This window comes from Phasianus colchicus, chromosome 15 (genome assembly GCF_987193195.1).
Source record: "Phasianus colchicus chromosome 15, bPhaCol1.hap1.1, whole genome shotgun sequence".
Lineage (NCBI taxonomy): Eukaryota > Metazoa > Chordata > Aves > Galliformes > Phasianidae > Phasianus > Phasianus colchicus.
In genome coordinates, this window is record NC_143450.1 from 8,895,098 (window position 1) to 8,919,120 (window position 24,023).

At 56.9% G+C, this 24,023-nt stretch overlaps 1 protein-coding gene across 2 annotated transcripts in view; it reads right to left on the bottom strand.

The window, feature by feature from the left end:
• Positions 1-18,677, bottom strand: part of PPARGC1B (PPARG coactivator 1 beta) — a 43,930-nt gene extending 25,253 nt beyond the window's left edge. For both annotated transcript variants that reach the window (XR_016471472.1, XM_031598070.2), the window contains exon 1: positions 18,523-18,677. Coding sequence is in view for 1 of the 2 variants with exons in the window: in XM_031598070.2 (XP_031453930.2) it covers positions 18,523-18,606 (84 nt within the window). In the remaining variant the exon portion in view is untranslated. The remainder of the gene's footprint in view (positions 1-18,522) is intronic.
• Positions 18,678-24,023: the final 5,346 nt, after the last annotated feature.

Below are 24,023 nucleotides of genomic sequence, written 5' to 3' on the forward strand. Positions count from 1 at the left end.
GCGTTCACCCTGCTCCTTCTGAACTTCAGGAGCTGTGCCCAGCTCCCACATGGAAAAACAAAGCTTTTGCAAGATGTCCAAGGATGAAACTACTGTGGAAAAGGCAAAACTACTCCAATCTCTCCACACCTTCCATCAGGCCTGCTCCTTCATGCCTGGGCCCATATCCCAGCGGGGGTGGCAGCATCAGCCATGCCCAGCCCTCCTGGCTGGCTCCAGCACCTCCTGCTGCAGACAGCACTGCCCGTGCCGGCTCCTGCTTGCTGCCCTGCAGGATGCAGGGATATTTTGGATATATTGGAATAGTTGCAATGGTTATAGCGGGGAGAATGAGGCATGGGAAGGCAAAATGGGATCTGGTTGTTACAGGACTTGTGTCCCATGACTGGCAGCTGGGAAAGTGGCTCTGCAAGGTGATGGTCAACACTTCTAGGCCAGCTGTGGGCACACTGGTACCACTCAGCTGCATTTTCCCTGGCACAGCACACTTCATATGGGGATTTCCCACAGCCACACCAACAAATACAACACGTTGCTTTGCCCATGTCTGCACCAGAGCCGGTGCCCTGGTAGCAGGCAGGAATCACACCCAGGCAATCAGCTGCCTGGCATCTGGGTTCTACCGGCAGCTGTGCAGGGATAGTAGGATGCTGGGGCTGGTGCCGCTGGCCTGGCTGCTCCTGCAAGGATGTGGGCTCTACCTTCTCTCCCCCAAAAAGTGACTCACCTCAGAATGAAAGTGCTCTGAGATCTGCAGATAGAAAAATCCCTCTGAGGGCAAAATGCTCATTTAGGAGTAAATGCAAATGAGGGCGATCACACACGAACACAAAACTTCGCACTCTTGAAAATTACCCCCTGCAAGGGACCACACCTTTCCCTTTCCCAAAACCCCAGCCCAAGAGGCACCGATGGGCGCGCAGGGAGCTGCACACTTGGGTGGGGCCTGGCCGCTCCCCACTGCAGCTGCTGGGGGCTGCTGGGGCTGCTGAGGATTCTGGGAATGGTGAGGGCTGGTAGGGGCTTCCAGGGGCTGCTGAGAGCTGCACTCAGCCTCCTCCCTGCCTGCCATGGGTGAAGCCATCACTGCTGGTGCACAAAGCAGACCTGTCCCTGCCCCTTGTCCCGCTCCTTGTTCTGTGCCACCATTTTCACCACTATGTCTGCTCCCAAGCGGTCTCTTTCTCATTTCTGACCCCCTGACCAGCATCAGAGCTGAGCATCCCCTCTTGCGCATCTCCACGGCAAGGCTTGCAGGGGTTAAGGCGATTGCTCCATGTGCCACCTTCATAAACTCTGAATGGTCCCAGTGCCTGGCAGAGCTCCTCAGTCATGTGAGCAGCTCCAGTTACCCAGCCCCACTGTCTCTATGCCTCGCTTTTATCCGATCCATCTCCTGCCCAAAGGAGGCCATCCGTCCCCCACTGCCTCTGCTCTGGGTACCGGGGGCTGCTGAGTGACAGTTGGTCCAGCTGTCCCCATGCACATCTGCCTTCATCTCCAATGTTACTGCGAGTGCAGCACTGCAGCTCCAGCAGGGCCCCTCGCACACACCCTGCACACTCCACGTGTAAAAGCCTCAAACCCCTGCAACGCTAGAGGCAAGCAAAGGACCCCCGCACACTGCAGCCCCTCCAGGTGCCGGCACCCTGAGCACAGCTCCCCACCATGGGTGCCCGAGTGGAGTCAACTCATCCCCAGCCCCAGCTGAGCTGTGCCCACTTATGTAAACAACAATGGGAGCTGCTACAACTAGTTGGACTGCTGCACCGTGGTCAGGTGCCTTCCTCCTCACCCTCCTCCTCCTTCCCAAAGGCTGCTGGGCCTCAGGAAGGCAACTACCTCCATCCCTGCTCCCAGGGGGCTCATGGTCCCTTGGGCACAGGCATGGGGCTCCCAGCTCCCAGCTCAGCATGCTCTTATCTCCCACGTGCTGCCAGGAGTCAGTGAGATGCAGCTGTGAAGCAGCGCTGTCAGCGAGTTTCACAGTCCTTGAGGTGTCCTCAAGTGTCCCAGTGCTGCCGGTGCAGAGTGCACCACAGGCAACTGGAGGAAAGGTTGTCCACGCTCACCTGGCACTGACATGGCACTGCTATAGCACTGGCACGTGCAGCTGGGAGCAGAGAGTTCAGGAGGGAACAGGACCCAGCGTGGGTAGAGCAGCTGCTCCCAACAACCTCTGCAGCATTGCAAAATGGAGGAAAAATCCATTTCAGGATGTGAGCACCGTGCACCATTATGCAAATCTCATCCCACCCATCCCAGCACCAATCCCACACTGCCAGGGATGGCAGCTGACCTGGAGCAGGCTGCCCTGGCTCTGCGCAGGGACCTTCCTGCTTTGCACAACACTCCTTGCATCTCAGGATTGCAGGAACTCCTCATGAGTCTGCGAGGCCCTGGCTGCAGCTGGGAAATTCTCTCTAATCCCCCAGCCACTCACACCAGCTCGAGGGAGTCGTTTCTATGCAACAAAATCAGGCCTTTGCCAAAACCGAAGGGCCTCAAGCCAGTGCCTGTCCCAGGCTCCATGGGATGCTCTGCTCCACTGTGCACATCCCTTGCGGTGCCAGGCCCTGAGGTGCTGGTGCTGGTGCTCTGGCTGTCGGGATGCTCTGTCAGCTGCTGCTGCATGTCCTTGATGAGCTTTTCTGCAAAGGTAGCATCAAGCAGGAGGAGCGGGGAAACCTGCCTGCGCTGAATAGTAAAATCTGCTGGCAACACTGTGACGCTTCTCCAGACGCTGTGTCTAAATATAGACTGCTCATTTGTTACCGTGCCTGCTGCTGGATTTGGTGCGAGGAGCCAGGGTGCTGCATGAGGCTGCCCTGCCACTGCCAGAGCTCAGCTGGCTCTGCAATGAGATGAAAGTGACAGTGGCACTGCTGGGTGCACACCCCAGCATCCTACTGAGCTCAGGTGTCCGTGACACAGCCATGAAGGGCCACACAAGAGAAAGCAAGGATATTTCTGTGTGAGGCTGTGCAGGCAGTGGGATGGAAGTTCTGGACCTGGCTGGGAGGGATGCACTGTGCAGCACAGGTTGGACATTGGCTGCCTGCCCTCCCTGCTGTGCAGGACCCAGCAGGCAGCAGGTGCAGTGCTGCAGCAGGAGCCACAGTCACACTGCATTGTCTGAAGGAGCAGGCGGGCGGTGCTGAGCTCAGCAAGGCATGGCAACAGCACATGTCCTGCAGAGGGACGGGGCTGGTGAGACCCAGCTGGGGTACAGATCCAGCCCAGGAGCAATGCTGATGCGTGCACTGGGTTTTAAAAAATACCTCTGTGACTCAAAGTGCTCTGGAAAGCAGCAACAGTACACAGGACACCAGTGCAGAATGCTGACCCAGCCCCAGAGAGCAGAGATCTTCACTGCCTGCAGCCAGGGATGGATCATGCACAGTCAAGGGATGGAGCCAGCACAAGCCAGGGATGGATCCAGCACAGCCAGGGATGCCAGCACTCACTCTGGCTGCAATCACTGTCTGCCTGGGGCTATGGGTGAGCAGACATCCATGCCAAACATTCAGCTCACACCAGGCTTTGCTCTACTGTTACACATTTTGGGGCAAGGAGATGTGCCCCAAAATGTGCTGGGGATTCGCATCCTTCTTGACTCCTTGCCAAAATTCTCTTGAGGGATGCAGCTCCCTGATGGGAAATTGAGTGCTGCTGGGAAGGGATGGATACTCAAGGAATGAGGAAAAATGGATAAAAAAAAAGTTAGGGATACACTGCAGATGTGCCCCAGCTGGGTCGAGGCAGTGCCGGCTGCACACAGCAGCCTCCTCCTCCACTCTTGGCGCTGAGTCCCATTGAGACAGGGCCAAGGAGGACGGGAACTCCAGGCATCCCGTGCTGCCGACCGGGTCACACTGGGACACCTGCTCCTGGGGCACCACTGCCAGCACTGCCGGCACGGCTGCATCCCCTACCCCGTGTCCAAAGAGCTGTCCAGGGCACACGGCCAGATGAAGCAGTCCCACAACCCCAGTCTCCCCACCTCCACCCCATGAGCTTGGGGCAGCAGTGGTGACAGAATGGCCAGAGCACAGCCAAGAAGCTCGAGACTGCTTTCCATGCATGGGAATGGGGGAGCAGAAGGATAGTGAGCGCTGTCCTACAGCCTGTGCACGCAGCACACTCCTCCTCACCCCGCAGTGCACATTCTGGGGTGAATCCAACCCCACTACGTTAGCAAAAGCAATGCCTGAGCAACTGCTCACAGGACCAGAAAGCTGCTGGGCTCACCCAATCCTCCCATCACACGCCTTCTGTCACACACCTCCCATCACACACCCTGTCACTGCACGCTTCCCATCCCACACCCTCATCCCTCCCTTGGCCCGGAGGCTGCTGCAGTGGGCTGGCATGTGGTGGCAACAACACCGGCATCTGACCATCCACAGCAGGGTTAAGAACAGGACAGAGACTAGGATCACTCTGCAAGTTCCCAAGCACCCCAGCCCAAGCCCCCAGACATGGGCATTCAAGCCCAGGATGTCTCCACATGGAGGCAGGAAGGATGAAGCACACAACTCACACAGGAAGCTGAAGAAGCCTTCAGGTTCCACCTGGAGCAGGGATACACTTTGGCCCTCTTTGCTCAGTCTTACAATGTTCTAACGAACTCACAGCACAGTTCATTTTGTAAGACTGCAGGAGAACCTAAAGCCATCAGACCCTCCCTGTATGCCCCATTTGGGTGAGGACACAGTTTAAGTGCTCCATTTCTCAGCCAGATCTCACAGATGGCAAAAGTCCATATTTTGGGGGAGAGTGGATGCTGGAAAGTGAGTCCAGAGGAGAGGGAACGGCTTACAGGGTCAGGAGCACAAGGAAATGTTCCAGTGCCTTCCCAGACTTCTCCTCCTGCACATACCCAGGGAACATCCCGAGCACAGGATTGCAGCAACCCAAGGAAGCCAAAAATGGGGCAGCATTGCTGGAGAAGCAAAGCGAGGGCCAAGCTGGGAGCTGCTGCCCTGCCCCAGCGCCTTTCCCCCACTCTCTCCAGCTCACGGGGCACAGACCCGCATGCTGCCACTGGTATTTGGGTAGCAGGCCACCACGCGCTGATGACACAGAGCCAGAAGCAGCTGAAAAACACAGCCTTAAAATAAGAGCTGGCAGCAGGCAGACTCAGCTTGGCATCAGCCAAGACACGCTAGAGGCAGAAATGGGGATGCATCCGGTGACTCCCTGAAAGAGCGGTGCAGGCAGCAGCACCTGGGTCCAGCTGTGCAGGGCTCCCACCTGTGTGTTTCATCTCGATTCTCCATCAGTGCACGGGTCCCTGCACCATGCCCCCTGGAGCAGGTTTGCTATGAAAGGCTCCAGAAGCTGCCTGCTGCCCCAGCTGCTGGGGACAAGGAAGGGAGTGCAGCTGCAGCAAGGCCACATCCACCCATCCACCTATCCATCAGCAGCACATGCTCCAACCACTCTCCCATGGCCACAAGCAAATACTCCAGGATTCTTGGGGTACCAGCATTCTTGGGATGGCTGCAAGCCTGTCCCCAGGCTGTCCCCTTCCTGCTGCCACCCACCCTCTGGAGCAGCCCTGGCTTTGTGCACACATGCAATGTGTGCTCTGGGATCTCTTTCTGCACCTGAAGAGCTCCCAGTGCCAGCAGTGCTTCAGTTTCCCCTCCCGGGCCTCAGAACAGGGCCCATGTCCCTGCAGGAGGATGCCACCAGTGCCTGCCAAGGGACTGCAGCTCCCACATGCTGCCATGCCCGACAGCCGGCTGGCATCCATCTTGGCTGCTGGCAGGGACTGAGCACCGTCCTGGAGAAACCTCGGCAAACCTTGCACCCCGTACTGCTGCAGGCAGCCCCTCGCCATGGCCATGGCCACAGGCACAGCCCCACGGGGCGCGCAGGGGGAGTGGCATGGGGCAGCCACCACGGGGACAACCAAAGAAGGAAAGGAGCAGGGCGAAGCAGGAGCTGCTGGCATATACTGTAAAAGGAGCGGGAATGGAGACTGCAGGGCTCCAGCTCAGCTGCTTTAAGATGGCTGTGAAGCTGAGAGGAGGAGGAGGATGTTAACCCTCCCAGCACTGTGCTAGTGCACTGCGATAAGCAGCGGGTTTCCCAACATCAGATGCAGCAGGGTGCCCCCAACTCCCACCTGACAAATTGCACCTAGCTGTGCTGTCAGGCCCTGGGAGATGCTGCTCTAAGGATGGATCACTGAGAGAAGAAGGAAGAAGAAGGCAAGAAGGAGAAGAAGAAAGAGGTGGAGGTGGAGGAGGAGGAGGAGGAGAAGGAGGAGGAAGCAGCACAAAACAAGTGCCCACAGGATGAAACCAAAGCGGTGCCACCCACGGATCCAGGATGCTCAGCAGCAGCACTCCCTGGACACCAGCTGCTCTGCCCCCTTGTGCTGCCCCAGGAAAGCTGCCCCCAGTGCCCATACAAGGCTGTGGGGGCACAGCTGGGGCACCAGGCTTTGGTGAAGCTCAGCTGCACCCTTGGTGCCATCCACTGGGCGCTGCCATTGCACTGGTGGGCAGCAAGGCCACGCAGCTTCTCAGCTGCCCTCCTCATTAAACACAGGCGTAATGCTTTCCTGCTAATTTTTTTCCTTCACAAACATCAGTCTTGGCCCTCCCTGTGTTTTATTGTTGGATTCATCAAAGCTTCAAGAACCCAAGCATGGTGATTGTAGGAACAGAGGTATCAAGCACTTAACTGCAACTTCCTTTCTTTGAAATGTTTATTGGCCATTGACGTCAACTAATTATTGAGAATTATTAATTAAGAAAGCATTTAAGAGCACTGCTTTTGTTGAGGTTTTGTCCTTACAATTAGTTTATCAGCCAACAGAAAAAAAACATCGCCTTTCCAGTTGCTTGGAGTGAAGCAAAGCTCCTATAATTAATTTCCTTTTCCTTAGCAAGCATTTTGCTTTGACCCACCTTGGGGACGTGCCTTTCCCCAGGTGTGCCAGCCCCGCCAGCTCGGCGCTCAGAGCCAAGGGACCCCAGGGAAGCTTCTGGATGGGAACACCATGTCCCCTCCACTTGGCAAGGGCAGCAGCACATGAGAAGCAGCTCTTTTCAGGAAAACACCCCTGGTGCCCCTGCTCCCACCAAAGGGTTGCTTCCTTATTTCCTACTCAGGCTGCTCCCACTGGGGACAAATCCTGCCCCAGAAGTGTCAGCCATTCCCCGACCCTCGCTGTCCCGCTCAGCAAGTGGGTCAGCTAAATATAAATGGAACAGCCCAAGCAGCTTCGGCACCAGGCATCTTCTCGCCTTGCATCATCGCCACCCTAGAAATGATGGCCCTGAAACGGGGTCTGGCTCAGACTGCACTGTGGCAGGCATGAAACACTATTATGTTGCCAAAGGCACCATTGAGACCTCTCCTTATAGCAGTCACCCCAAGCTTCCAGGTTTGCTGGGGCAGCCACCATGGGATGAGGGACAAGGTGGAACCAACGTCCTTTGGACAGATGCTCCCAAGAGCCCACAGCTGCAAACTGTATGCACACCCTGCGCAGAACAGGCCCGCAGGAGGGAGATTTCCATTTATCAAAAGCCCAAACTCCTGAGCACACACAGAGCGAGCTCAAACCCCATAATTAAGGCTTGGCAGTGCACTACCAAGCCTGCGGCACAGGCATGCCCGTCCACAAAGAGCGCGTGGGTTTGGCTGGTAGGGCTGCACAAAGAGCCTGAGTGTGGTGCATTGGTGGGTAAGGCTGGAAGGCTGCAGCCTGCCTTCTGGGCAACTAGGCAATGCAGACCCTGTGGGCCCAGCTTGTTCCAATTCTAAGGCATTGCCTTCCCCAATGCAAGCCACCTACCACTCCTCTCCTTCCTCCCCAGCTGCAGTTTGGTGGCTGGACACAGTAAAACCCAATGCTTTCCTCCACCTGCTAGGACCAGCTCCATGGCTGGGGCCAAGGGCTGCAATGACAAGAAGGGGCTGTGCCAAAGGGACCCACCACTCAGCTGGGAGCAGGCACTTTGCAGCCTCTGGCTGTCAGCAATCAAACATCTCCAGCCTCTCCCCCAAGCCCAGAGGGTTGATTATTAGGGGAAAAGCACTCAAATGAGGCAGCTCATTAAAAGCAGGAACGGATTAGTCCAGGAACCAAGAAACTCTGTGGCTGCAGAGTTCAAGAACAGGACAAAGCCACCCTTCCCTTGCAGGCACTGTGCGATCCTGCCTCAAAGCATTGGGTTGAACAGCATAGCCCAAAGGACCATCAAAGCCCTGCACCCTACCACGGTCTGCGGGAGCTTGGAGGTGGATGAAGGCAGCAGCAGAGCTTGAAAGCAATGAGAACACGCCCTGAAATACGAGTGGAAAATGTCTGCTCCAGCCCAGACAGTCAAGCTGCAGCACTGCCTCCTCCGCTCACCACGCATGGTCCCAGCATTGCTGCAGGCCCCCAGCGGAGATGCTCCAGGGAGGAAGCCTTTGGGCAATGTGGGAGGAGAGGCAAAGGCAAGCAGAGTTCACAGCTGGGGTCACCAGAGAGAAACAAACCCTGGAAAAGAATCCTGCTCCATTTCCCACTGCAGGGAGGGCTTTGCAGGCGGTCTCCCACGAACCACTGGGGAGCAGCTGCAGCGCAGGGCCTGGTGGCAGGTGAGCCCAGCCTGGGCCCCGCACTGCCCTGAGCCATGTGAGGAGTTGGGGCTGTGCAATCAGTGCTGTGAATGGAGGTGGAACAGCACTGCTAAAGATAACTTCGTACAAAGGTGCTATTAATAGTGATATTATAGGGGTTTTGCAGGTTTTCTTCTTGTGTTCTACAAGGCTCTCCCCAGGAGTGATGGAACTGGCCTTGCCACAACTCCAGGGAAGCGATGCTGCATGGCAAAGCCCAGCAGCACAGCAGAGCCCTGGAAGCACACGGACAAGCAATGATGGCCAGCACCCGGCGGCCAGCCTGCCACCTGCCATGGCTGCAGGCCTGGGCCAGCTGCAGGATCCCACACGGGAGCGGCAGGCCATGCTGCTGCCACCGCACCAGTTTCCATGGCAACTTCAACACTCAGTGCAAGATGGAGATGACGGGATCAGCAGAGAAAGTAACCGAGCGGAGCTGGCATCCTCCATCTGCAGCACAGCCTCACCAGCCCAAGAGCCTCCAGGCATCTGGGTCCCCCTCACGCTGGCTGTGGCTGTCCCCGTGCCACTACTCCCTCCCTGACAACCAGCCCCATCCTGACTATGCATGCTGCACCTAGCTGGTGCTGTGCTCCAGAGTGGCTTTGTCAGTCCTGGTGGCTGCAAGGACAACTCCCGACCACCACAGAGCACACCACAGCCCAGCCTGCACAACCTGGTACTGGAGCCTGCCTGGGCAGCATGCAGCCCTCCAGATACAGGAGCTGCTGGGGCTGGGCCCAGCTGCCGCACTCCCCAACCCAAAAGCGATGCCAGCACTTCTCGGGGGTCCCTGGCCAAGTTGCTGTGCATAGTGGCCGCATTCCAGGCCCTGGAGGAGAGACAGGGAGGGTGGGAGCTGCATCCCTCCCGCCAGGTCCCACCACTGCCTCCTGCCTGCACAGGGCCCTGCAGCACGGCTCTTCTGCACAGTGCTGCAATTAGCCTCGGTGACCCCTGAAATCCTCAGCCTCGCTAAGCAGCCATGCATTAAATCCCAGATCCAAGAGTGGAAATAGACTTCGTAAAAGGCTTATGCCCCTATTTATTACATTTTACGCATGATGGAGTCCGACAGCACAGCGGCAGCACTGTGGTCGGCGCTGGCTCTGCCCGCACGCTGCGACAGACGGACAGACGGACCGGGAGTGGGCAGCCAAGCCCTGGCGGGTGTCTGCTCCTGGCTGGCATTGAGTTGCCAGCTGAGTGCTCCAGCAGACGTGGGCAGGCAGGGATATCGATCTAGATGAAAGCTAACACTGCTCTCAGGGATGGGTAACCGTATCTGCCACACATTTGTATTCTTCAGAGCAGGACACGATGGTTTCAGCCATCTGCTGAAGCAGCTCCGGGATCTTGGGGACGCTCCGGGCCCTCTGCCTGGCTGTATGCTGGATGTGCAGCCTCTACCTCCTCTATCTCACCTTCACGTTATCAGGGCCCAGTGCAGCACGTAGACAAAGAGGTCACCACCACTGAGGGTGATGGGGTCTCGTGTGAATCGAGATGCAGCAGCAGGTCCCAATGGTGATGTCTGACAGACCACTCTGCCACGTGCCATGCAGTCAGTCCCTGGATGCCACCAGGCACAGGGAAGGCCACCAGCAGGACCTGGTGAGGACAGACCTGACAAGGGGAAACGGGCTTCTAAGAGGTGTTTTGGCTTGGCATTCCAAAGGTGCAGATCACACGTCTTCCATTAAACAAGTTCAGGGCTTTGATGTGTGCAGTGCCCCAGTCACCTAAGGACAGAAGGACCTTTGCTCTTCTTCCCTTCCCTTCCTGCTGCCCAGCCCCATGTCTCGTTTGGTGGCTCTGCTCCAGCAGCCCTGAGTTATCACCCCCAGTGCCAGTCCCCTTCACGGCACAGGACTACAGGTTTTGCCTGCAGCTATAAGCTTTGCTCTGTGTGGTTCTCAATCTGGCTCTTTCCTCCAAGGGAAGCAAACAAACAGCATGTTTGGGCATAGATGGGCTCCCACCTCAAAAGGCAGTGAGACATCTAGAGAAAAATCCGCTGCTTGGATCCAGCAGGCTGCCTGCTTCCCCCCCACCTCATGTGAGCTCTGCAGTGCCCGTGAAGCTGTGAGCCATGGCCAGGGAACATGGAGGTCAGTGCGAGAGATCTGAGCTCCCCCCAGCACTCGTCCACAAAGGTCCCAGCCCCTCTGCTGCGCTCTCAGGCTAATCCTCCCACAACAGCGGCAGCTATATTTAGGTATCTAAATGAGACAGAGTGGCTGTTTCCAAAAAGAGTTAGTTTGGGTTACATAAATACAGAGGGAAACTTAAAAGGACCTTAGACTGCCATAAGCGAGCAGCAGAGCCAGGGACAGTCCCCACTACTCGTGACTTGCCTTCACTTTCTGCTGGATTTGGGGCTATGCTCCCCAGCATCAACGGGCAGGCTGGCACGTGGCACGGGGACACATGGCTCCAGTGGCAACCTGGGGGAGGTGTCTGGGATGAGGGGAACCCTCTGCCCCAGGTCAGCGCCCTGGCTGCCATGTTACCAAGTGGCACCTCACCGTGTCCTGAAAAGCACCTTGCCATATGCTTGAGTGGCACTTCACCATCTCAGCATGCAACTTCGCCATGTCCCCAGGTGGCATCTCACCATGCCAGCACAGCTGCTCAGCCCCAGTCCTGCAAGGTCCCCAGGGCAGGAAGCCATCCTTGTGGGCAGCACAGGAGGAGCAAGCAGCAGAGAGGAGGACCCTGAGCACTGCAGGTGGAGCAGCAAACAAACCAAGAAGCTCCAGCCCTCCTTGTCTGTGCTTGCCCAAACAGCTCCCCACGACCTCCCACTCCTCTCGGCTGCTGGCTTCCTTCCTCTTGCATCGACTTCCATAACCTAAAGCCTCTGCTGGGCGAGGAGGAGACACACGTGCACAAGCGTGTCCCACACACCCACTGCTTCTCATTCCAAGCCATGGGGGTAAAGGGTGGGGTCTCCTGGGGTCTTTGTGCTGCAGTCACACGAACAGCAGCCTCCACGCCAGCGTTGTTTGGTAGCACGCACAGCAGGAGGTTTTGCACCAAGCGCTTTCATTTTCAAAAGAAACATATAAATAGGCATACATATTCCTTCCTAAAAGGACATGACAGCAAAGAAAGAAAAAAAACCACAACAGCTCTAACACTGAGAAAACCACGGAGTTTTCATGAGGCCTGAGTTCTGTTATCCGAGTAATAGGTTTTAGAACCCAAAAAATTATGTGCCAGTCTCTCGGTGGGGCCTAAATATACAGAGAAACTTCCTTTTCATGAAACACAGTTGCAATTTTTTCTTTTCATTATTAGCATGGTTAGGTCGTGACTACCTGTGTGTGTGCCTACTCACAGGGATACGTGCTGCTGGCTGCTTCAAAGCTTCAGCTCCAGCTCTGCAGAGCCCTGGGACTCACGCTGCTCCAGGGAAGGTTTAAAATGCTGCTGGCCCCGCAGTGCTGAGCGTGCCCATGAGCTGAACACCGCTCCCAGGCAGGCTGCAGGGATGAGGCAGAGAAGCAGCTAAGCACTGCGGTTTAAAGAGAGCTGGCAGCAAGGCAAAATTTAATTAGCTTCCAGTGAAGGGCCATGAAAGTCGCAAACATTTGCACTGAGGTTGTGAGAGTCCTGGTAAACCAGGGGACATGGACTGCAGCTGGAACAAAGTTCACCATGGATGCCAGGTGGGCAACCTCTGCGGGAAGGGAAGAGCACAGCCAGCTGTGCCTGAACAAATCACTGTCTCAATCTGCTTCCAGCATCCAGTGCTGAGGTCAGGCAAAGAATCATTCCGTGGGGATCCTGGGTGGGCTCCCTGCATGCGGCCTGCAGCACTCACCCTTATCATAGCACAGGGACAGGGGAGCATGTGCTCTGCATGGAGAACATGCGAGGAGATGCAGGACCACGATAGCAGCGTCCTGTTTGGTGCACAAGGACAGTGAAACCACTGCCCACATGCGATGTTCACAGGGCTCACAGAAGGAAAGCCAATGGCAGTTGTGTGAGAGTTATGCTTCACACCTGTGGCTTGCTGCTGTCACCCAAGTGTGCATCTGGTCACCACTGCAGCTGCAGCCAGGGCTGCTCCCTGCCCTGACTTGGCCCCTGCGCACACACGGGGTCATAGCAGGCTCCTGCTGCAGCACTTCCTGACACACCTCACAGCCACGCTCACATTTTCTTGAGAAAAAACAACATACCTTGCTCCCACAAACCTAGCTGGGCTAAAAGCAAAGTGAAGACTCAGCAAGCAGATTGAGCATGCTGCCTCTGCCCTGCTCTGCTCCCTGCATCCTCACTGTGCTCAAGTGCTGCTCTAGCTGTGGGGACACCACAGGACGGCCAGATCCCCAGCTGTCACTTGCAGGAGGTGAAACGCAAAGCCCCATCCGGGCAGAAGAAACGTTCTGAGTGGCAGCCAGGCTCCCTGCTGGCTGTGCCCCCCACCCCCCCAGCACACACTCTGCAGCTGCCTCAGACCTCCCTCCCACCCCGTGCCAGAATGCTCTGTTCTCTCCCCTCCATCTCCCCCTGCCACAGGATTTCCTTGCTCTTGATGTGCGCAAAAATTAGGAAATGAGGGCTCCTCGGGGACTGGGTGGGGGAAGCAGATTTTGGCCGGTGAGGGGGGAGAGAGGGGGGAGGGGGGAAGGATGACACCTCCCACCCCCACCCCATCTGCCTGGGCCCCGTGTGCTCACACAGCCCTCCTGAACAATGGTTGGGAAGCAAAGTGACAGCAGCAAGGAACTTTCTGCAAACCGGGAACAGAGGTGCCTGCCGAGCAGCGCTGGCTCAGCAGAAGGGGCTGCCTCAGCCCTGTCGCTGCAGGCGGCCAGCTCACGGCACAGAAGCAGCACAGAGGAAGAATTTAGAAAATGCATCGCAGTAAAGATACCGCTGCTCTGCAATCGTATTCGCTGCAAGAGCTCCAGGCACTCATTTCATCCTCAGCCACCTCAGCACAAAAACATCCCTGTCAAGCATGTGCCACTGCGTGCCAGGGGAACACAGAAGTGTCACATCAGCCCTCGAGGCCACCGGTATCTTTCCCACCGCAGCCCTCAGCCCAGGGACTGCCCTCTGGTTCCTGCAGGAGGGGAAGCAGCCCCTCACCAGCTGACCAGCTGCAGAAGGAGGGGATGTAGGAAGCTCTGTGCCGCTTCAGCAAGGTCTCTGTAGCACTCCCACGGCACGCTGTGCACAGCAGCATCCTACCTGCAGAGCTGTTCTGTCCAGGTACGGGGCACTGGGGAGGTGCCCAGCACCCAGCGCCTGCGGCTTTGTCTAAGGACAGCGGGGAAGTGAGATAAGCAAAGCATTTTCCCTAAGCCTCAGACATCTGCCCAGGAGCCAGGAGTGATCAAAGGTTAAGTCTGGCTACTGGATGGGGGCTTTGCATACAGCCACTGAGCTGCACTAGTCTCGCACCCCCACCAGCCAATACACAAGACACTGCATTGGGAACCACTGGGGCTTTTCAGCTCTTATATGGCCAAAACAGAGCTGTCTAGCTTTTATTTTTCCTTGTCTTATTTCTGCCATGATCACGTTCAATGCAACAATCTGCAGCTCAGAGCTGCGTGCTGCCTTTGTCGCGGAGCCACATGAGGACAGCTCTGCTGGCATTGCAAGCACTGCCAGATCCATGCAAAGTCCGTGGCGTTTCTTGGAAGCTCCCATTACACACATATATAAAAAAAGCCAATAAATAAATAATAATAAGTGTGATTCCGTGGCCGGAACTCAGGAAAAGTGCTGAAGAGCAGAACTGCTGAGTGATAAGTGAAGGAGAACGCATTGGCCAGACCATTACCTGGGTGGCACAGCAGCATGGCCGCCTCCAAAGTAGGTCAGCTCACCCCACCTGACCATCTGCGCCATTAACTTCAACCTTTAGTCTTTGGCTCGTGACAACCACGACCAGCACCTGCATCCCCTTGCACATGGTGCAAGCAGCAGGGTATCCCCTTGCCTGCATTCGCCCACTCTTGGGGCGCAGGTAAGGGATGCCCCAGCCCATCTCTCCATGCAGGCAGCGTGCAAAATTCCTCCTCTGCTAAATCGCTTCCGTTCTGCCAAACCATCACGAGAAATGAAAGCCTGCACGGGGTTGCCATGGAGCGGGGCTCAGCCGTGAAGCGGGGGCCGAAGCGGATTCCTCTGAGAAATGCAGGCTCCTTGCCCTACCACAGGGAAAGCCCCAAGTGGCACAGCCTCACAGGTGCCCATGTCCCTGGCCTTGCGCACAGCAAAGAGGGGGTCTCTTGGGGAAGGAAGGGCATCCTGTGGCCCCAGGACATTTTTCATTCTCAACTGACAGCATTTAAGTGTGGGAGCAAGCAGAGTTTCTAACTACAAAGAGGCTTTTGACATTGGAAAGGTTAATGTGGGAGAGAAATCAGTCTCTTTCACAAAGCTCCCTTTGCTAGAGGCACGAGGTTAAGACCTTAATTATTCACCTGTTGGAGAGGTGCCTTTCCATTACAGCATGGGAGCAGGGAGGGATGTGCAGGAAGGTGGAGGGCAGGGTCCTGCTGGGGCCCAAAGCCAGGGCTGAGAGCAGTCAGGCTGAACACAGCCTTCCTGACGGCCAGCCCTCCTCTTCCCGCTCCTGCTGCACTCTCCATCTCCTCCATATCTGAAGCTGCAATGCACACAGCTGTGGGCATCCTGCCTTGCAAACCACTGCTGATGGCCTCTTCCACACATGTTTTCGCCAAAGCCCAGCAGCACCCAGCAAGGTGAGAGCATCACCAGCATGGGCTGCACGACCTGAGCTGCAAGGATGGCTTTGCCAGACCCCAGGGCTGCATCCACCACCCAGAGTTCAACACACACACAAAGCACAAGATCGGCCTGCTCAGCGAGGACTGTCAGAAATTAGGGACACACATTCATTTCATTACTACCAATACTGATCCACCTGATGCTCAGCCGAGGGCTTCGGTGCTCTCCCTGCACTCATCAATGGATTAAGCTGTTAGTGGGAGGCTGAGAAGTTAAGGAGCAAATATAGCATTGCAGCTCATATGATCTTTGAGCATCCCTCCCAGCAGCAGCCTGTTCTTACCGTTTTTCCCTGCTGCAACTTCATTGGGGGGGGTTTAAACAAATTGAAGCCACTGAAGCGCAAAGCTCCTGCTTCTTGCAGGAATGCTGAGGCCCATGCTCCCTGCAGAGCCACAACGATGCCACTTTCCAGCACCTGCTGCCACCTTCCATTGCCTGCTGCAGCAGGGTTGCACAAAATGGATCAAATGGGCCCATTCTGAGTTACTGCAGAACAAAATCACTTTGTTGTTGTTGTTAGAAAGGAAAGGGGACAGCAGGAGAAAGGCACGTATGGAGTGAGAAACCCTGATTTTTTCTCTGTAGCAATGCAGGCTGCAGGTGAATCATCGCTGTCCTCAATATGTAAATAGAGGTTTGCAGGCAACCTCAGTGCAAGCCCATATAATGAAGGGATGGATGCAAATACCCACGTTAAACCTTCACTGTGCATCTCCTGAGAGCCCTCCCCAGGGTTCCTCTGTCACAGAGCACTGATCACCAACACTGAGCCACTCCTCACCTGAATCCCACTGTGAAGGAGGGAGTGGGGAGAGGCAGTGGGGGAAGTGTCAGAGTTCCTCAAGATTTCCACGGAGGAAACGGGTAATATTCATGATCTCATGGCCTCCTGACATCGTCGCCACTTAGGATAATCTGATTCCATGCTGAAGCACCAGGGACTGTGCAGAAACAGCTTTCGGGCTTCAATGAGCAGCCAGCACCCAGTTGTAAGCAGGGCTGTACAGTAGTAGTGGGGAGGGACGTCAGCGGCGAGCGCGGGGCCCGCCTCCAGCTCCAGCTCTGGAGAAAGCATGTGACAGCAGCAGGAGCTGCCTCTGCAGTTTCATCAGAGGTGAAGGTACACGAACAGCACACGCTTACAACTTAGTCCTTCCTTAAGCAAATGTATACAAATCATCCCCGGGGGGGGCCTTTATTTTTTTTTCTTCCCTCTCTTTCTTTCCTTCTGTTTTCACACCAGGCTTTAACCCTTCTAGGCACTTAGGGGACAAAGGGAAAAAGCAATGTCTGTTCCACCGCGGGCTGCACGTCGCTGCCCAGACCTGCGGCAGTCGGTGCGGATCAGTCTGCTGCCCGTAACATTATATGGCTGGCAGACGTCAGATCAGCACTGACCCCATGTGCACGCACAGCGCTCCCTCCAGCATCACGATGCACATAGAGGAGAGGGAGGGAAAAAGAGGGCACAAGCGCAGCAGTCTTATTTCACGAGATGCCATAAAAATGGTCTTATTTCATCACAGGCCATTTCACGGTCCCAAATTCTGCAGGGGATGCTCACAACATGGTGGTTTCGCACCAGAGAAGGATGACAACCGTCAGGATTTCTTTTTTCCCTTAACAGTCCCTTTTTGGGAAAAAAAAAGATTCCTAGATTGAGACGTCAAACGCTGACCAGAAAAGCAAAACGGAGCAGCCCTTCAGACGCATGCTGCAATCACACGAGCTCTGTGCTCGGAGCTAAAGCCACTGAGAGCACACAGAGCACTGCTGGGAAGCAGAGCCAGGAACTTTCACCTGCCTCGAGAGCAGCTGTGCTGCTGGGAACCGCAGCAGCACTTTGGGGGACGACACCCCCCAAACCTGCCTCCTTCCTTCAGCCAAGCATTCCCCCCAACAATAATAAATCAATCCGAATTAGAGAACGTGAATGCTTACAAAACCTCCTCGGCCCACTTCTCACCCTCCCTGACCCTTCTGCTGTAAGCAGCCTGTCATCAGCTCTTCGTTAAGAGCCGGAGCTGCCACCCGCTGCTCTGCCCCCAGCAAAGCGCCCGCGTCCCGTGCCAGGCAGGAGCATGTGGGGCGGGCACTGGGACCACATCCATCTAGCTGGTGGCAAGACCTGCCTGGTTCTGTCTGGCACGCACACCGGGGGCAAATCTGATTTACCAAGTCCTGAGAGCTTGTTTGTTTGGAACCCAAACAGCAGGATTAGTCCCCGTGTGTACCGTTCTCCCCCCACGCACACACACACACACAACCGACATATTCCTGCTGTGTGCAATCCCAAAGCTAAACTGGTAAGAGAGCATGGGTTGGGATGAATCCGCTCACTTCACAATCGAAGCTATTTTGTAATCTGGAGTTATGAAAGTCAAGGGCTGGAGGGATGATATATAACTACAGAAAACTCTTCCCACTTGCACCGGCCTCAGCAATCCGGCTGTGAAATGCGCGGAGGTGCTCCAGATCGGCCACGGCTCTCGCTGCCGCCCGGATTATCGTATAGTGCCTCTCTTCCACCCCCCAAAATGGAAAAGCATGCGAGCCCTATAGCGAGCACAGCTCGCTCTCGTGATTGTGCGGGAGCTGCCAAGGAGCCTTAATCTGATTTTAATACCCGGCTCCGTGCAAGAGGGAGCCGATCCAGATTTTGGAGCAGCCGGTTCGCAGCACGAAGCCCCTTCTCCCAGCCTCCCCATCCCCTCCATCCCCCAGATCCCAGCCCGTATGCGTGCAACTGACGCTCGGCATGACTCATCCCGCAGCCCGGCTCTTATCGCCCCCACCGCGCAGCCCCCCGCAGCCCCCCCGGCGTTCCCCGCTGCCCCTCTCCCGCGGCCGGAGGGGCTGCAGCGCCGGCTTTCCGTTCGCCCCACGCGCACGGGGAGGGGGGGGCCGGGAGTCCACGTGCGAGTGGTGCTGAAAGCGGGGGCCGGAGCCGCTGCGGCGCGGTGCGGCGCTGCCCCGCAGACCCCCTCCCCTAAAATCGCTCCCGCGCAGCCGGCGGTGCAGCCGCGGGGTCCCCTTGGGGCTCGCGCCGCTCCGCGGGGCTCCGCGTCGGCTCCTCCCGCACCGCACCGCCGCCCTCCCCACCTGGCTGTCAGCGAGGTAGTTGAAGACGAAGGAGGAGAGCGCCTCGTCGAGCAGGGTTCCGCAGTCCGGCCCCGGCTCCGCCATCTTCCACCTCCGGCTGGGGCTGAGGCGGCACCGAGCATGCAGCAGGCGCGGCGGCGAGGAGCCGGGCGGCCGGCGGGGCGGAGCCGGCAGCAGCCCCCGCCCGCCGGCTGCGGGAGCCGGGGGGGGCGGCGAGAGGGGAGGACGGCACCGCGCCGCCCCGCCGGGGGACCCGCAGAGCCGCGGCCGCGCGTGGGGCAGCGCTGCCCCGGGAGCTTCTGAGCTGCACCGCCCGCGGGGCGCGTCCCGGGGGGCTGCAGGAGAGCGGGGCCGCAGGGGGGGGGGGTCCGGGCGGGAGAACTGCTCCGGGAGACTGAAAGTGGGGAGAAGCGAGAGGCAGAAGGACTTCGGTCCGCCTTCCTCTCAGCAGTGTGCCTACAGCGAGCATCTCGATGTCACGTGTATCGTCTTCTGTCTCAGGTTTTGAGGCATATGCACGCTAAAAGCCCTGTTAGAAATAATTGATGACGGGATGAAAATCTCACGAATGTTCTATTTGCTTACCCGTTGCAATTACACGGGAAGGAGCAGAGCTCCCTACTGCAGCCTGAATTAGTTGCTGCCCAATGAGCCGAGTGGCAGCACCTGCAGCTCATGGGGCTGCAGCTTCCAGTCCCAGCAGAGGGTCGGTGCCGGACACCTGTGTGTCCAGCTGCTGATTTGGCAAGGCCGTGAGGTGGGGAGGGATGTGCTGCTGTGTTCTGATGGCTGAGGGTTCCTTCCCCCAGCAGCCAAGCCTTGCTGCCCATCAGCATTGTCTCCTTGCTCTTGTTCCAAAGGCTCTTTGCAGACCCTTCGCCAGCAGCAGCATTGGGTTTCCCTGTGCCCCGAGCTCTGCACCAACAGCATCACAGGCAACACTAGGTTGGTGAGAGCTGGGACATGGGGTTCTGCTGCTGGGATGGAAGAAGTGAGCGAGAAGCTGCCAAAGCTCTTCCCCGTGCGGTGCTGCTTTAGTACTGATTACTGTTAAGGAGTACTGCAACCCAAGGTACTTCTCACGCTGCCTCACCGCAGTAAAACTTCCCTCCCCCAAGGGCTCCATGCCCCAGAGTGCTTCCTGCAGCCCAGACCACTGCATATGGCAGGAGGGACCGGGGCAGGAAATGGCTCTGGGACATAAGTGGTTTCCTGCAGAGGAGGACTGTGCTCTCAGGGTCCTGCAGTGTGGCCCTGGTGCCTCTTTGCACGCAGTACAGGGGGAGGTGAGCTGCCAGCAGCGGTGTTTGCCTCGCTGGGGGAGAAGCAGGGCTGGAGGGCCTCCCGCTGAATGTGGGCTTTCAAGCGGAATCTGTTGAATGACAAGTGAGGTTCTCCTTCATGTATCTCGTGATTTCCTTTATATGAGTTGCACTCAAATGGGAAGTAACCATCTATGAGAATCATTTTTAAAAGGCTCAAAACTCCAGCCCCCATAGCTCTGAGTTTCAGAAACACCTCTCCCAGCTGAGTATGCGAGCACCCAAGGAGCAGAGCAAAGCCAAACACGGCCCACACCACCCAACTGCTCCTCTGCACAGGGCTCCATTTGGCTGCAAGACTGGGCAAGGCCAGCTGGGGACAGGCCCTTGTGCCAGGAGGTGAGTGGAGGACAGTGCAGGTGGAGCACAATGGGACACCTCACAGAGAGGACGTGCTGCTGGCTGGGGTCCGACAGGATCCTGGGGGACGAAGTACAGCTGTTGACATGGCTGCGTGGTGGTGCTTGGATGCTCCCTCTGCTCCTGCCTGCTCTGGGCTTTCACACAGCCCCAGCGCTTCTCTGTGCTGGTTGGTGCTTTTCCCCTGTAGAATGGAGAGCCCCAGGGAGGTGGTGAAGGAGGACAAGATGTCTCATTGCTTTGTTCTGCCTCCTCAGAAGTGATCAGGTGGGGATGGAGCATGTCCTGCCCGTAGTGGTGTGAATAGGATGCAGTGCTCGCTGTGTGCATGCTCCCTTCTCTGGCTGCACGCAGAGCATGGTGCAGTTTCACTATCAATTGTTTGTGACTTCTCTCTAAATCAAAACCTGAGTTTTGCAAGCAGGAGGGCTGGCAGAGCTCAAGGCCCGCTGGTTCTTGTAACTAAAGAGGTGTCGGCCACAGTTTGCAGCTCTCAGCCCTCTGCCAGGGCAGATAGGCCCTCCTCTAACTGCAGTCCTCCAGCCCCAGCCCCGAAGGAGCCAACGTCCCCAAGCAATGACACTTTCTGTCCCGTGATATGGCCAGCCGTGCCTGACAAGCTGGTTTTTGCTCTCTCCACCTCTCATAATCTCAGGCACCAGAAATTTCCTGATCTTCCTCAAAGAGGGGCAGGCAGCTGAGACCGTTGCAAGAGGAGGAGACCCGCAGTATTCCCACTGTGGGGCTGAGCGTGCTGACTCCAACCCCGCTCCCACGCCAGCGTCACCCCGGGGATAACAGAGCCTGGGTAAAATATAACAAGAAGCCTGCACATGCCCTTCGGGAGGGCGAGCCGTGTCATTAGGGCAGCGGTCAGGGGGGGACGCGGGCTGAGCGCCCTCGGACTGCCAAAGGCCAACGCGGGACGCGGAGCGGAGCCAATGAGCGGCGCCAGGGCCGGAGCCACCCCGCGCCAGCGCCCGCCTTCGTGCTCGGGTTTCAGCCGCTGTGTTTGCGGATGGGGGGATGTTGTAAGGGCTGAGCAGCGCGGGGTGGGAGGCGGCAGTGAGTGGGGTCCTCCTGGTTGCAGCACGGGGTTCCCCAGGAGCTCGCCAGCCCCGCTCAATGGCGTGTTCTCCTTGTCACCTGCGTGGGTGATGGGCTGAGGGTCGGACTAGATGATCGTTGTGTTTTTTTCAGCCTTAATGATTCTATGATACTTTACATGAGGCACCGCGGAACTGTCCCCAGGGCTCCCAGCTGTGCTGGTGGCCCCATGTGGCACTGAGCATCTCTGCTGGGCTCCTCTCCTCGGGATCCATTGCTCTTCCACCAAAGTGATGCTGCACTGTGCCACAAACCCCCGTGTGGAATGGACACCACAGCTGCCCCAGGGCTCGGCGTGCTGCAGCTCTTAGCCCACAGCAGAGGCAGGGATGGAGATGCTCCAGCATAGGCTCTGCTGGTCCAGCCTGCTTTTGCAGCCTGCTCTTCTCCAAAGCTGCATCCCTGAACACGCTGAAGTCAGGCTGTTATTGCAGAGGAAACCTGTGGAGAGAGACACATGGGGTTTGAGGATTAGCTGCTGAAACAGATGGGAATTTCCCAGAGGAAGGAGCTGAGGAGGGCGGGGAGGTCTCCTAAGCAATGGGGCTGCTGCCAGCTGCGTGGGCTTTATGAGGACCCCAGGATGCCCGCTATCTCCCCACAGTGCTGCTGCTGACTCACGTCTCTGCAGGGAGCAGCACAGGGCAGTTGTGCGCCCAGTCCCTGCACTACACACTGGAGCTGGGTACCGGCATGCTGCAGGGCTGGCAGCCTGTCTTGTTTGGGGACAGTGTCTCCGTGGGGTCCCAGAAGCAATCTATCACAGAGAGGCTGATCCTTGCACACTGCTTTGTGCCCCGATGCAGCCTGGGCTGGGCACAATGGTGCACCTCCCACGAGCAGCTCGTGCAGCGCTGGCTGGGAGGCTGTGTGCCTGCAGGGCCCGACGGGAGCTGTGCCGTATGCTCCGTGTCCCTCCTGCTTACTCTCTCACTCCAGCTCTCACACTGTGCTTATAGCATGTGTCATATCCCATTGATGTCACCCGCTGTCCCCCGCCTCGTCCCTGTCTGCAGGGCTGCCTGTGCCGGTGGCTGCAATAAGGGCACCCTGGGGCTCTGCATCCTTCTGGGTTGGTCCCAGGGCGTGGGCAATGCCAGCTGGGGGCTGAGCCCTGCAGCCAGGCCTGAACACTGCAAGCAGCAGTTCTGCACATAGCAACAGAGAGAATGCAGCACAATTACAGCTCACGCTCCTTCCTGCCGCTTGGAAGTGTCTAGAGAGCTGAAAAAGCTGCAAGATGTTCTTGCTGTCATCCTTCTCCCTGCTAGCTTCTCCATGCCCTGACTGTGTTTTGAGCACTTTTTCTGGGGGGCGCAGCACTTTCCCGGACCAATGGATACCGATTTGGCATGGTGAGGGCTGCAGACATCCCGCAGCATGCTGCCCGCCGCACAGGGCTGGCTGACTCATCGCCATGCAGCATGCAATTACAAAGGCAAGTGCAGGCCCCTACTGCTTTGCACAGGTATCTGTGTCAGCCAGGGCTATTTCCATCTCTCCCGTGCACTGTCGGCTCATTAGGAGGGGAAGGAACACAGCCACACAGCTCACCTGTCTGACAAAGGGCTGGGCATAATATTCCCATGAGCAGAGAACCAGAAGGGGAATTACATCCAAACACACCAAGTGACACAATGGGATTAGGAGGCAGCGGGGTGCATTGCCCACACATCCCACATACTTACAGGTGCACACGCAGACCAAGCAGAGGTGTGGAGGTGCACCATGGTGCAGAGCACCATTGCCATGAACTGAGAAGTTCCTGGCCAGGATCCAAGTGAGGGCTGCAGCCCTCCATCTGCAAGCACCATTTGCTACAGGCGTTTAGCAACTGGGGCTGTCACAACTGCAACAGCTGCAGAACCCTTGGCCATGAGTGGGGACAGCTCTGCCATTGCGTCACCGCTTTGTGCAGTGTAGCACTGGGGAGGGAATGCCTGGCTGCAGTGCGAGGCAGCGTGTGCTGAGCAAAGCAGTGCCCAATTCTGTTTTCATACAAGTGCATTTCTTGTGTATGCTTGTTATTTTCTAACTATTTGGTAATGTTCATTTCATTTACTGCATGCATAAATGAGCAAATATGACATATACAAATGTCGGGAAGTAATTTAGTTTGTTAAGCTTCTTCATTAAAAGAACTCTGTATTATTAAAGTGTCTACATTGTCATGAGCTGGTATCCCATTAGCAATCGTAGTAAGAAATGTTGTTTATCCATTCAGAACCAGATCTCCAGGGCATGCATTTGGCAGCATGCATTGAGTCAGTGGTGGCAACTGGCAGCATAGGCCTGGTCACAGGACAGCGTTTCCCAACCTGAGCTAATGACCAGGCCAAAATCTTCACCTCCAGGTTGTCCCTGGAGACCTGCTCTCTCCTCTAGTCTTGTTGACCCTGTCCTGTGTATGGCATTGTCTCCCCAGGCCCAGCCCCGTGCTGGCTGCACCTCAGGGGCTGTAGGGAGCACAGCTGGCTCCCATGTCCACGTGTCCCCATGTGCCTATGTCATGTATCACAGGTCCCATGTCCCCATGTCCCCACATCACCAGGGCATTCCCTGCCCTGGATGCCCACTGCTCCCTTGGCAGGGCCGTGCAGGGGCAGGAGTCACTCCAAGGCTCTTTTCAAGCTCCATTTCTCCCCGGATTTCCCAGACCAGCTTTATTTGCAGGGGAGAGCCCTGTGATCAGCCACATTTGAATGCTGCTTC